The sequence below is a fragment of the Cetorhinus maximus genome, chromosome 23 (genome assembly GCF_964194155.1).
Source record: "Cetorhinus maximus chromosome 23, sCetMax3.hap1.1, whole genome shotgun sequence".
NCBI classification, from domain to species: domain Eukaryota; kingdom Metazoa; phylum Chordata; class Chondrichthyes; order Lamniformes; family Cetorhinidae; genus Cetorhinus; species Cetorhinus maximus.
The window spans coordinates 19327600-19341951 of record NC_135901.1 but is presented as its reverse complement, the minus strand read 5'-3'; the positions used below and the strand labels follow the sequence as shown (position 1 = coordinate 19341951).

Sequence of the window (14352 nt, the reverse complement as noted above, 5' to 3'; positions counted from 1 at the left end):
TGCGGAGAGAGAATCAGAGTTAACATTTCGGGACGTACGGAATGAATTATGGGGAATAAAAATGGAGCAGAATTAGATGGTCAATATAAGCTCAGAAATGGAAAAGAAATTATCTCTAGTGCAGGAAAAACAATTCCTAAGTATGGGAAGTTAAAGCTGGTAAATCAGCAGTAAATAGCCGGGGAGTGGGCAACAGTGGAAACCTCATTTTGACACAGTTTGTGGAAATAACAGTACTGGCTCAGTACTGGGTCGCTCATTCCCGGCTTCTATCACTGATTCAGACTTAAATATATGGGTCATGAATAAGAAATTTGCAGATGAGCTAGATAGATTCTTGAATAACAAGGGGGTTAAAGGTTTTTGGCGGTAGGCAGGAATGTGGAGCTGAGGTTACAATGAGATCAGCCATGATCTTATTAAATAGTGGAACAGGCTCGAGGGCAAGTGGCCTACTCCTGCTCCTACTTCATATGTTCGTATGATACAAAAAATTGCCGTGGTTGACAATAAGGATGAAAATTGTAGGGAAAACAAGGTAAAAGATCACATGATAAGTGGCAGGAGACCAAGAATTGTAGAGGAACAGAGAGATCTTGGAGTGCATGTCCACAGATCCCTGAAGTTAACAGGACAGGTAGATAAGGTGATTAAGAAGGCATAAAGGATAATTACCTCTATTAGCCAAGGCACAGAATATAAGAACAGGGGCATTCTGCTAGAACTGTATAAAACACTAGTTTAGCCACAGCTAGAGTACTGTGTACAGTACAAGAAGGATGTGATCGCACCAGAGAGAGTACAAAAGAGATTTAAGAAGATGGAGAATGTTAGTTATGAGGAAAGATTGGATAGGCTGGAATTGTTTTCTTTGGAACAGAGGCTAGGCTGAGTGGAGACTGAAATGAAATGTATAAAATTATGAGGGGTCTAGATAGATTGAATAAGACCATAAGAGACCATAAGACATAGGAGCAGAAATTAGGCCATTCGGCCCATCGAGTCTGCTCCGCCATTCAATCATGGCTGATAAGTTTCTCAACCCCATTCTCCCGCCTTCTCCCCGTAACCTTTGATCCCCATACCAATCAAAAACCTATCTATCTTAAAAGGGCACTATTCCCCATGGTTGAGGGGCCCATAACTACGGGTGTGGATTTAGGAGTAGTAGGAGGTTTAGGGATTCAAGGGATTTACTGTTCACCCAGAGGGTGGTGGAGGTCTGTAACCCACTGCCTGAAAGGAATGTAGACACAGAAACCCTCATAACATTTAAAAAGTATTTGGATGTACACTTTCCTACAAGGCTACAGTGCAAGATCTGAAAATTGGAATTAGGCTGGATGACTACTAGTTGGTCATCGTGGGCACAACGGGCTGAATGAAATGCAACGTGAGTAACAAACTTTAACCAAAACTGGGATAGTAACTCTCAATAATAACACAGGTCAATGATCCACCCATTTAGCTGCCAAGTATGCTAATATAGTTATTTCAGCACACGAGTTAATTTGCCTGCATACATCGTAGTACAACACCAAATTCTTTAACTTTCCCAATGAGATCGATGTAATTAGTCTCAAACGTAACATGGAAAACCCGTTAAAAGATTCCCAGTCACCCTGATATCTGAAATCTTTTCCCACACACAGAACAGACAAAACATTTTACCTTCCACATTCAAAGGCCGATATTATTCATATCCTGATGAATCGAGTGACTCTCAGATCACGACGTGATGTTTGGTTCAAGGTTCCCGTTAGTAAATCCTCCCCTTCTCGAGTTTCAAAGGAATTTCACTCTCGGTCCCGGAAAGAAAGTCACAACGTTCTCTCTTCCGGCTTCCTGTTCCGGCATGACTGCGCATGCGCCATGTCGCACATCACCCCTTTAATTTGGCGGCCGCGCACGCGCCTTGCTGCAGATTGCCCCAGTTAGGATGGCAACCTCGGCCTGTCACCAAGAAAAACATCTCTGCTCCTGTCCCGCTCCAAGCAAATGTCGAACTGTGTCAAAAGTATTGGAATGGAGCTCTCAGCCTGCAGAGATCTCGCTAATGATGGCGAACGGTCCAATCCAGAATGCTCAGCGCCGGTGAATACGGCCTATCTCAATCAGAAGGTCTGTAACGCGCAGACGCGGGAAGTCCCCATCCGTCTGTAAGGAGCATGCGCGGTGCGGCTCCAAGCTGAGCGGATTGGAGCGCAGCCTCAGTGAGAGCGAGTGCGGCTCTCGGAGGTTGAATGAAAGCGGCCGGGAGCCGGGCGGACGGGAGAGGAGGGCGGGACCATTAAAGCAATGGTGCAGCGCCTCCCCCATCCGCAGCATTTTAATTTGTTTTATTGCGGGCGTTGCTCGCAGAACCGAGTCTGGAAACACATTCGGAGCAGTGAAAGAGCCGGTTTATTTCAGGGCGGGTGTTGATGAGGAATTCAGTCCCTGGTCTCCTGTTCAGGTCTTTTTGTTGCATCAGTTTGAACTGGAGATGGAGGAGAATCTCAAATAAAAACAGAATATTCCTGGAGATTGGAAATAAAAACAGAAAGCGCTGGAAAAGCTCAGCAAGTCTGGCAGCATCTGTGGAAAGAGAAACAGAGTTAACGATTCGAGTCCAATATGAATCTCCCTCAGCCCAACAATTTCTGACGTGAGACTGTCAGGGAGGGAGAGACTAGGGGAGATTTGGTTGTCCAACAGACACTGTCCGGACAGTCTCAAAGAGACTGTTTAAGGAACAAGGATTTTAATAAAGGTTTTTAATCCGCTTGACAATTATAGAGTCTTAAATTCATTCTGGGGATGTGAGCATCGTTAACAAGGCTAACATTGATTGTCAGTCCTCAACATTATGGTTTGGGTAGCTTCTTGAACTGCTGCAGCCTGTGTAGCGATGGTGCTCCTACAATGGTGTTAGGCAATGAGTTACAGGATATTCATCCAGCATCAGGAAGGAACAGTGAAATATACCCAAGTCAGGATAGTGTGTGACTGGGAAGGCAACTGGACTCAATGGTTTCCCAGGTACCTGCTTCACTTGTCTTTCGAGGTGCTGGAAGTTGTGGATTGGGAGATTCTGTCAAAGTTCTGGTTGAGATGTAGGTATATAAAATCCCTCCAAATCTCCTGCTTCCCCTTCCCACCTCTGTCTCTCCTGTTATACAGGCCAGAGTCTCGTGTAGGCTCAGACTGGGTGGTGGGTTCCCTTTCCTGAAGGACATTAGTGAACCAGTCAGGTTTCTGTGACAACCTGGCAGCTTTTCATGGTCATTTTTTCCTGGTGCTCACCTCACAAAGTCCCAGATTCATTCAGCTCAATTTTACAACCTGCCTTTGTGTTTTTGTGGGTTCACTCTCATTCTCTATTTCCTGTTTTAAATTCATTTTACATGCTATTACAAGGGGAGGATTTACAAACAGGAAGATCAAATCAAACACCACATCACGATCTGGTGGAATTACTTGATTCATTGGCACCTGAGTTGGACTTTGAACATGGAAGGAGAAAGCATCATTCACAGTGGAGAGAAACCGCACACACTCCGGTCTGTCGAGACACAAGCGGAGTCACACCGATGAGAAACCATGTCAATGTACAGACTGTGGGAAGGGATTCAATTACCCATATGAGCTGGAGATTCATCAGTGCAGTCACACTGGAGAGAGACCATTCACTTGCTCCATGAGTGGGAAAGGATTTACTCGGTAATCCACCCTACTGGAACACCAGAGAATTCACACTGTGGAGAGGCCATTCACCTGCTCGGTGTGTGGGAAGGGATTCACTGATTTCTCTCTCGTGCTGGTTCATACCGGCGAAAGTTTAAATGTTGTGACTGTGAAAACAGCTTCAAACACCCTTCAACACTGAGGGAGTACCAGCGAATTCACGTTGGTTCCACACCGTTCAGCTGCTCTCACTGTGGGAAGAGATTTTGGGGATCTTCCAACCTGCTGAAACACCAGCGAGTTCACACTGATGAGAGACCTTTTAATTGCGCAGACTGCGAGAAGTGCTATAAAAGTTCTGGGGAACTGATGTTCCATCAACGTGTCCACACTGATGAGAGACCTTTCAGGTGCTCTCACTGTGTAACTGGGTTCAGGCGATCATCTGATCTCATTGTACATCAGCGAGTTCACACTGGGGAGAGGCCATTCATCTGCTCCTTTTGAGGGAAGGGATTCACTCAGTCATCACAGCTTAGTAAACATCAGCTTGTTCACACTGATCAGAGACCTTTTCAATGTTCTGACTGTGAGAAGAGCTTTAAAAGCAAAAAGGATCTGCTGAGGCACGAAGCCACTCACACTGGGGAAAGGCCATTCATCTGCTCTGAGTGTGGGAAGGGATTCACTCAGTCATCCAATCTGCTGAGACACCAGCGAGGTCACAAGAGACTGCAGGAATTGCACTCTGCTGTTATTGATGGTGTTAATCACATCCAGGCTGAACCATATTCAACCTGGCAGTTGTGGTTTGTTTCTGTTGATGTCATATTCCAGCCGCATTGTAGTGTTATTAATATTCTGGATAAATGTATTTGAATCTAGCTTTGTTTAAAAGACATAGTTGTTGATTTTTGTCTTTCCCACCTGAGTGTTTAACATCACCTGGTTGGAGCTCAGAAAGGACAACCTGGGGGAGGATCGTACGGCAGGAACAGAACTTCAGCCTGGACACAGTCCCTCAGGGTCACACTGAGAGGGACAAATGACATTTTGGTCTTTTTCATCTCCCTTCACTGACAATAACCTCCCCAGGTGGGTGAGTCCTGAGGTGTGTAAAAAATGTGTCCCAGCTGCTCTCTTCCATGGTTCAGAGCCCCTAGAAATGGAACAGAAGGCTCCTTTAGATTCAAGAAGAACAAGGGTGAATGCTGGAAACGTGCTGTCAAATCATAGATTGGTATTGTAGTTTGTTTCAACAAACCAGAAGACTCACATACAGGTTTTGATCCTTTATTATTCAACCGTACACATGGAGAGACATCTTAAGCAGTCCAAGACTGTACTCTAAAAAGTTACCAGTGTTCTCTCCTTATATACACCTTGAGTCATGTACACATTTTCTAATCTTATCAATTTACAATCACACACTTCTCTGGTCTCAGTTACATATTTCCGATGTGTACATACATTAAACATTGTTCTAATCCATGCAAGACCACCATATCTTGCTGATTGTATTGGAGTCTGGGCCTCCTTGATTTCAACATCCATTCCCTGGCCTTGTCCTTTGTTCTAATAGTTTGTTTATCTCATACCTTATCCCGTCTAAAGCACATCTGCTATTCTCCCGTTCTGCTTTTCTGCTTATATTTTATTTTTTACTAAAAGACACTTCTAAAACTGTTTAACCCTTTCACTGTGAAATTGTGATCTGTTCCTAACTGAAAGTGAAACGGCAGCTTTAAGTTCCCAGCCTAAAAAATGGCTCTTAATTCTGTAAAGATTTAAGATGTTTCTGTGACAGTCCAGAGACTAACATTTTAGACAGATGAAAATTCACTTAATAGAAACCTGCCTCAAACAAATTGGTTAAAGTTTGTGATAAAATATCAGATGGAGGAAATCACAGGAACCTGTTCATTGTTGTTACAATTACACTGCATTTAGATCGCCAGATTAAGGACCTGCAGCGCTTTTCTAAGAATCCCCTACTTAATTGATTTGTGTTTCCTACATGCTGACCATTCAAATATCCACCACAATTTTACAAGCCTTTAACTGCCAAAAATATAATATAGGGAAGGGTGAAGCTGTGTCTGCTACTCTAACTGCAAAATAACTAGTGTCGGGTCCTTTATATTGTCCCTTAAAGAATGAGTGAGGTGTTGATAGTTTTCTGGGTGCTCTCCTTTTGATCATTAATTGTGTGTTGCCATGACCCAGCGAGCCTGGGGTGTGTGAACCTGCTCTATGTGGTGTTGGGCTGCGGACTCTTGTGTTTCTCTCCATTTCATTTATGCTAGCTCCTCCTGGCACATTAATCTGATGGGAGAACACTAACACCTGAGCAGTCAGTGGTGTGGAGCCTGTTGAGAGTCCAGCCCCTTTCCAGTCAGTATCCAAAGGAGCTGGGACATGGAAAAGAGTCTCAGTAAAATCAGGGAGATACTTGTTCACACAAACTAACCTCCCAAAGGTAATGAGTTATTTCACCTTCATTCACAAACACTCCAAATCCCCGGGTACCTCTGGACCAATAGGGAGAAGGGGTAGGGTAGGAGGACCGAGTGGAAGCAGTTGGTCCTCTAATCAATCAGAGTGAATGAGGGATGGGGCTGAGCTGCATTTTATCTCCCACCAAGGCGATCACCCAAGGTGGCAATGGACAGCTCATTGTTCAAGGCTTGTTGTTGTCTCTGTCCCAGATGTTGTTCAATGTAGGTTTAACATTCAGTGAAAGGGTGGAATTGGATGGTCAAAGCTGCTCGCAGTTTCTGCAGGGTAATGTTTACTTGAGTTTGTTGAACATTGTGGTCCTTATAGACCAATGCTTTATCCCCAGTGTTAGTCAGATTAGTTGGTGTTATCCATCCAATAGGACAGGAAGTGTGTGTCTGTTTGTGTGGGTGTGTCCATGAGTTTGTGTGTGTGTATGGGGGAATGTCTGTATGTGTGTGTGTGTGTATGGGGGGGGGGGGGGGTATCTGACTGCGTCTGTGTGGGGAGGGCACGGGGCGGGGGGGGGGGGAGGGGCGGAGTTGTTGGTGGTGTGAGTGAGAGAGAGAGAGAAGGTGCATGTGGATATTTGTGTGTTGGTGTGTATGTGTGCTGCTTCTCCTTAGCTGTTTTACAGATCCCTTCCTTTCCCCTCACTATTATCCTCAGATAGTTCATAAATTCCTTGCATGCATCACCCTCCAACACGCCTATGCTCTCCACTTGAAATACTCCATCAGTTTTACCAACAGATAGTGATAGAATTGCTGCTATCACAAGAATCAGTTCTGAAATACTATTATAAAAGAAAAATACTGCGGGTTCTGGTAATCTGAAATAAAAACAGAAAAAGCTGGAAAAACTCAGCAGGTCTGACATCATCTGTGGAGAGAGAAACAGAGTTTGGATCTGGTAATGTGTAATGAGGCAGGTTGAATAAATGATTTCAGAATAAAGGATTCCCTAGGAAACTGACCATAATATGGTAGAATTTAGCATTCAGTTTGAGAGTGAGAAACTTAGGTTGGAAGCAACTGTGCTAAACTCAAATAAGGGTAATTACAATGGAATGGGGGCATAGTTGGCTGGAGTGGACTGGGGAAGCACTTTAGCAGAAAAGACGATTGTTGAACAATGGCAGACATTTAAGAAAATACTTCATGACTCACAACAAAGATATATCCCAGTGAAGAAGAACGATTCAAGGAAGGGGATAAACCAACCATGGTTAATCAAGGAAGTTAAGGACAGTATCAAATTGAAAGAAAAAACATAAAATATGGCAAAGATTGATGGTAAGCCAGAGGATTGGGAAAGTTTTAAAAACCAACAAAAGATGACCAAAAAAAAATAAAGAGGGAGAAAATAAACTTTGAGGATAAACTAGCAAGAAATATAAAAATGGACAGTAAGAGCTTCTTTAAATATATAAAAAGGAAGAGAGAGGACAAAATGAACATAGACCACTTACAGAATGAGGCTGGGGAAATAATAATGGGGAACCAGGAAATGGCAATGGAGTTGAATAAATATTTGCTTCAGTCTTCATGGTAGAAGATACTAATAGCATTCCAAAAATACCAAATAATCAAAGGGCAAAAGCGGGGAGGAAATAAATACAATAACTATCACTCGAGAAAAAGTACTAATGGGGCTAAAGGCCAATAAGAACCTGATGGGTTGCATCTTAGGATATTAAAGGAAGTAGCTACAGAGATAGTGGATGCGCTGGTAGTAATCTTCCAAGAATCCTTTGATTCTGGAAAAGTCAAAGAGGATTGGAGAACAGCTAATGTAACACCCTTATTCAAAAAGGGAGGGAGACAAAAAACAGGCAACTATAGGCCAGTTAGCTTAACATCTGTCATTGGGATGTAATAGCAGAGCATTTAGAAATACACAATCTAATCAAGCAGAGTCAGCAAGGATTCATGAAGGGGATGTCATGCCTAAAAGTTTATTTTCTCCCTCTTTATTTTTTTTTTGGTCATCTTTTGTTGGTTTTTAAAACTTTCCCATGCCTAACAAATTCATTTGAATTCTTTGAGGGGTAACAAGCAGAATAGATAAAGGGGAACCAGTAGATGTAATATATTTGGATTTCCAAAAGGCATTCAATAAGGTACCGCACATGAGGCCACTTAATAAGATAAAAACCCAAGGTGTTGGGGGAAGTATATCAGCATGGATAGAGAATTGGCTAACTAATAGAAGACAAAGAATTGGGATACAGGGGCATTTTCAGGATGGCCACATGTAACTAGTGGAGTGCCATAGGGATCAGTGCTGGGGCCACAATTATTTACAATATATATTAATGACTTAGATGAGGGAAGTGAATGTACTATCACCAAGCGTGTGGATGACACAAAAATTAGGTGGGGTGGCAAGTGGTGAGGATGACACAAAGAGTCTACAGAGGGACATGGACAGGTTAAGTGAGTGAGCAAAAACTTGGCATATGGAATATAATGTGGGAAAATGTGAGGTTATGCACATTGGCAGGAAGAATAGAGGAGCTGAATATTATTTAAATGGAGAAAGACTGCAGAAGGCTGCAGCACAGAGGGATTTTGGAGTCCTTGTGCATGAATCCCAAAATGCTAACATACAAGTTCAACAGTAACAGGGAAGGCAAATGGAATGTTGGCTTTTATTTCAAAGGGAATGGAGTATAAAAATAGGGAAGTCTTGCTAAAGCTATACAAGGCACTGGTTAGACCACACCCAGAATACTGTGAACAATTCTGGACCCCTTATCTAAGGAAAGATATACTGGAATTGGAGGCAGTCCAGGGAAGGTTCACGAGGTTGATCTTGGGGATGGAGGGATTTTCTTATGAGGAGAGGTTGAGTAGGTTGGGCCTGTACTCATTGGAGTTTAGAAGAATGAGAGGCAACCTTATTGAAACATATAAGATTCTTCTGGGGCTGGACAGGGTAGATACTGAAAGGTTTTTTTTCCCTTGTGAGAGAGTCTAGGACCAGAAGACATAATCTCAGAGTGAGGGGGTGCCCATTTAAAACGGAGATGAGGAGAAATTTCTTCTCTCAGAGGGTATTCAATCTGTGGAATTCTTTACTGCAGAGGGCTGTAGAGGCTGGGTCATTAAGTATATTCAAGGTTGAGATAGACAGATTTTTAATCAGTAAGGGAAGCAAGGATTATGGGGAAAAGACAGGGAAGTGGAGTTGAGGATTTTCAGAGCAGCCATGTTCTCATTGAATAGTAAAGCAGACTCAATGGGCCAAAAATCCTACTTCTGTTCCGACATCTTATAGTCTTAACTGTTCGAGTCTGAATGGCTCTGAAAAAGAGTGAGTCTGTGAGTCTGATTGTAATACACCAGATCATCTCACCTAACACCAATCCAAAGCCTCACCTGAGTCTCAGATTTGAATGATTGTCCAGCCTAGAAAACATATATCATTTAACCCCTTTGAACCCGATTTAACCTTCTCCCAAATCTTTGGATTTCCAGCATCCGCAGTAGCTTTTAGCTTTTTGTTTTTAACCTTCTCCCTAACCTGCTCTAACTCTTCTGCCAGTTAATTTCTTGAAACCAGGGACTCTCCTTTTTCTAATGGTGACATTCCCTCTCTGCCCAGTTAATTATTTAAATCAGCCCTTGAATTGTTTGTACATTGTTTCATCATGTTCCCACAGTTCACTAACAAATGTTGAAATGTTTGCTCCACATCCACAGGGTTTCATCTGTTTAAAGCCACAAACAGAAAGGTCCAGTTTTCTCCTAGAGTTTGAGACAAATCAGCTTTCAAAATGATGCAGAATTTCAGCCAATGAAGGAGACCCGGGCTCAGCCACGCCCCTCATTCACTCTGATTGGTTTGAGGACCAGTCGCTCCCAGCTTGGTCCTCCAGTCCCGCCCCCTTTTCCCATTGGTGCGGAGCTGCCGTCAATCATTCCCCGAGATTGTGATCTGGAGCATGCGCCGTGCGGGTGATGTCCATGGACAGACGCTTGTTTGTCTCATCTTCAGGCGGGAAGGAGGCGGATAATCGGAGGCAGCGTTGGGGGCAGTGGGTGGGAGGGGAGGCTTCACAAACACCCAGTGGAGGCCTCAACACCCCCAGTAAGAAAGTACCGGGCCCGCCTTTGCACCGAACGGAACGGCAGCTGCGGGCTTTCTCCCGGTGCCAGGCCCGAGTGGACAAATGTGGGTTAATGAAGGAAATGCAGCAATGGGTTTGTTAGTGAGAAATCACCTTTAACTCACTTTACTGATCCTGGAGCAGGAGGAGAGAATGGTGTGAATTTCTATCCTGGACTGACACTGATGGGTTTTGGAAACTCCTTTTACAGGGGGTGAGAAGGGGAGGATTTACGGACGGGAAAGTCAAACCAAACATCACATTCAGAGCAGACCCGATTCATCAGGACCTGGATATTATCGGCCTTTGAGTTTAGGCTTTATCACTCACTGTGTAAAAATAAGTTCTTCCTCACATTCCCCTGTAACTCTTGCCAAAATCTTAAATCTGTGTCCTGTAATCATTTTACAATCAGATAAAGGGAACAGCTTTTCTTTACCTACCTTATTTAAATCTATGATAAATTTGTACACCTCCATCAAACCTCCCCTCAATCTCCTTTGCTCCAAGGAGAAAAACCCCAGTTTCTCCAACCTAACCTTGCAGCTAAAATCCCTCATCCCTGGAACCATTCTGGTAAATCTCCTCTGCACCCTCTCAAGGGCCCTCACATCCTTCATAATGTGTGGTGATCACTGGTTTGCACAGACCCAGATGTTCTGTGTTCGTGTCTGTGATGTCATCACACACGGACAATTGCTCAGTGACATCACCCCACTCCCCGGGTATTTCCTCAACTGGGAGATTTTTCTCTGACTCCAGTGCTTCTGATATCTTTCCAGCTGCAGGCTCCAGCAGGAGATTTTCAAATTGAAAGCGGTGGAATTGTTTTGGAGGTGAGTATTTTTGAGCATTCATCTAAAATTTAGAGCTTATAATGCTATGCTCTTTACCCTGTGAGAGGTTCTATGGCTCTGGGGCTGGTGTGGGTCCTGAATCCATGTCCATCCATTGCTCTGTTTCACCTCTGCCCTCCCTGATCACCTCCCTGCCATTGTCTAATCTCCTTTGTCTCTAATAATGAGTATATTTTAGCTGTGTTTAGCATTTTACTGTTCTTTCCACTGACTGTGTCTAAATGAGGTTTCCACTGCTGCCCATCCCTGACCTGACCAGCTTTATCTTTCCACGGTATCTTCTATAGTCAGGAATTGTTTTTTTTTCCTGCATCATAGTCCATTTATCTCTTGCTTCTGAGCTTTTATTGACCATCAAATTTTATTCCCCATAGTTCATTCTGCACAGCCTGAAACATTAACTCTGTTGCTCTCTCCACAGATACTTCCTGACGTGCTGCGTACTTCCAGCATTTTCTCTTTTCATTTTAGATTTCCAGCAGCTGCAGTTTTCTTTTTATAATATTCATTCATGGGTTATGGGTGTTGCTGGATTGGCCAGCATTCATTGCCCATACCTATTTTCCCTTTTTTCAGAGGGCATTTAAGAGTCAATCACATTGCTGTGAATCTGGAGTCACATGTCGACCAGACCAGGTAAGGATGACAGATTTCCTTCCCTAAAGGACATTATTGGACCAGTTGGGTTTTTACAACAATCCAGCGGTTTTCATGATCACTTTTTCCTGGTGCTGGCCCCACAAATTACCAGATTCATTCAGCTCAATTTCACAACCTGCCTTTGTGTTTTTGTGGGGTCTCTCTCAGTCCATTTTTTCTGTTTTAAATCAATTTCACAGGATATTAGAAGGGTGGATTTGCAGTCAGGAAACTGAAACCAAACATCAAAGCAGGATCTGATGAAGTTGTCCAATTCATAATAAACTGAACATCATTGGATTTTGAACATGGAAGGAAAAGCAGTGTTCAGAGAGAAACTGAGTGTGGACCAGGCTTCAGCCAATCAACTGGCCTCACGAACCATAAATGCAGTCATGCTGGGGAGGAACTGGAGAAATATGGAGACGATAAGAAGGGATTCAGGTGCCCATCTGACATGGAAACTTATCGTCGCAGTCACAGCAGGGAGAGGACATTCACCTGCTCTCTATTTGGGAAGGGATTCACTCATTCATCCACTCTGCTGACACACCAGCGTGTTCACACTGGGGAGAGGCCATTCACCTGCTCCAAGTGTGAGAAAGGATTCACTCAGTCTTCCAACCTGCTGAGACACCAGCGTATTCACACTAGGCAGAGGCCGTTCACTTGCTCTGAATGTGGGAAGGGGTTCAATCAATCATTCACCCTGCTGAAACACCAGCGAGTTCACACTGATGAGAGACCATTTAAATGCCCAGACTGTGGGAAGTGCTTTAAAAGTTCAGGGAAACTGATGTCCCATCAACGTGTTCACACTGACGAGAGACCTTTTGATTGCCCAGTCTGTGGGAAGTGTTATAAAAGCTCTAAGGAACTGGTGTTCCATCGACATGTTCACACTGACGAGAGACCATTCAGGTGCTCTCAGTGTGGGATTGGGTTCAGGCAATCATCTCATCTCATCGAACACCAGAGGATTCACACTGGGGAGAGGCCGTTCACCTGCTCCGAGTGTGGAAAGGGATTCACTTGATCATGCCACCTGATGGCACACCAGCGAGTTCATACTGGGGAGAGACCTGTTAAGTGCCTGGACTGTGGGAGATGCTATAAAAGTTCTGGGGAACTGATGCGCCATCATCATGTCCATACTAGTGAGAGACCTTTTAAATGTCCAGACTGTGGCAAGTGCTATAAAAGCTCTGGGAAATGATGTCCCATCAACGTGCTCACACTGAGGAGAGACCTTTTAAATGCCCAGACTGTGGGAAGTGCTCTAAAAGTTCCGGGGAATGGATGCGCCATCAACGTGTTCACAGTGAGGAGAGACCATTCAGGTGCTCTCACTGTGGGGCTGGGTTCAGGCAATCATCTCATCTCACTGAACACCAGAGGATTCACACTGGGAAGAGGCCGTTCACCTGCTCCGAGTGTGGGAAGGGAGTCATTCGATCATGCCACCTGATGGCACACCAGCGAGTTCACAATGGGGAGAGACCATTTAAATGCCCAGACTGTGGGAAGTGTTATAAAAGTTCTGGGGAACTGAGGCACCATCAACGTGTTCACACTGAGGAGAAATCGTTCAGGTGCTCTCAGTGAGGGACTGGGTTCAGGCAATTATATCAGCTCACTGTGCACCAGAGGATCCACGCTGGAGAGAGACCGTTCACCTCCACTGGGTGTGGCAAGAAATTCACTCAGAAATCCCACCTACTGAGACACCAGAGACTTCACAGGTGACTGCAGGAGTTCGCTCTTGATCATGTCGGAGACACAGCCATGTTCATCGGGGTCTTTTTCTGCTGATGTTATTAAGTTCCAGCCCAGTTATAGATATTAATATCTGGATAAAAGTCAAATAAATCTGCTTTATAAACAGAGGGTGATGAGTCTTTTTAATACTTCTAACACAGGTTAATTCCTTGATTGGCACCCCATCCAGCACTGTTAACATTCACTCTCTCCACCACTGACACACAATGTGTACCATCTACAAGATGCACTGCAGTAACTCACCAAGGCTCCTTCAACAGCTCCTTTCAAACGTGCAACCTCTACCGAAGTACAAGGGCAGCAGATAGATAGGAGCACCACCACCTGCAAGTTCCCCTCCAAGCCAGTCACCATCTTGACTTGGAAATATATCGCCGTTCCTTCACTGTCACTGGGCCAAAATCCTGGAATTCCCTTCCTAACAGCACTGTGGATATACCTACACCACATGAACTGCAGCGGTTCAAGAAGACAGCTCACCACCACTTTCTCAAGGGCAATTAGGGATGGGCAATAGATGCTGGCCCAGCCAGCGACACCCACATCCTGTGAACAAATAAAAAAAGTGCTCTCCATCTCCCCTGTCTCCATCCTTCCTTCCAACAAGTGCGAAGAACTCATGGAGTTTCTTTGTCACTAAGATTGAGACAATCTGATCAGCTGCTTCTGCTGCTTCCCTCCCTTCCACTAGCCCACCGGGTCAAACTGCCTCTAAAGATCCCCCTTGTTTGAGCCCTGAACTCACATCTTTCTCCAGTTTCTCTCATATCTCCCATAATGCCCTGTCAGAGCTCATCT

At 44.2% G+C, this 14352-nt stretch overlaps 4 protein-coding genes across 5 annotated transcripts in view; 3 read left to right on the top strand and 1 right to left on the bottom strand.

Annotated features, from left to right (window-relative positions):
* LOC144697271 (uncharacterized) overlaps positions 1-14352 on the top strand; it is a 407386-nt gene that overhangs the window by 68243 nt on the left and 324791 nt on the right. The gene's annotated exons all lie outside the window — the stretch shown is intronic.
* LOC144697869 (uncharacterized) overlaps positions 1-14352 on the bottom strand; it is an 84067-nt gene that overhangs the window by 11374 nt on the left and 58341 nt on the right. The gene's annotated exons all lie outside the window — the stretch shown is intronic.
* On the top strand, positions 11473-13074 carry LOC144697255 (uncharacterized). Its single transcript, XM_078569189.1, has one exon. The coding sequence runs from the start codon at positions 12233-12235 to the stop codon at positions 12809-12811; it is 579 nt and encodes a 192-aa protein (XP_078425315.1). The 5' UTR covers positions 11473-12232; the 3' UTR covers positions 12812-13074.
* Positions 12975-13380, top strand: LOC144697321 (uncharacterized). Its single transcript, XM_078569301.1, has one exon. It carries the CDS (start codon positions 12988-12990, stop codon positions 13378-13380), a length of 393 nt encoding a protein of 130 aa, XP_078425427.1. The 5' UTR covers positions 12975-12987.

Excerpts from the sequence above, each read along its gene's own strand:
- LOC144697255 (XM_078569189.1), top strand. The coding sequence starts at position 12,233 with ATGGAAACTTATCGTCGCAGTCACAGCAGGGAGAGGACATTCACCTGC.
- LOC144697321 (XM_078569301.1), top strand. The coding sequence starts at position 12,988 with ATGATGTCCCATCAACGTGCTCACACTGAGGAGAGACCTTTTAAATGC.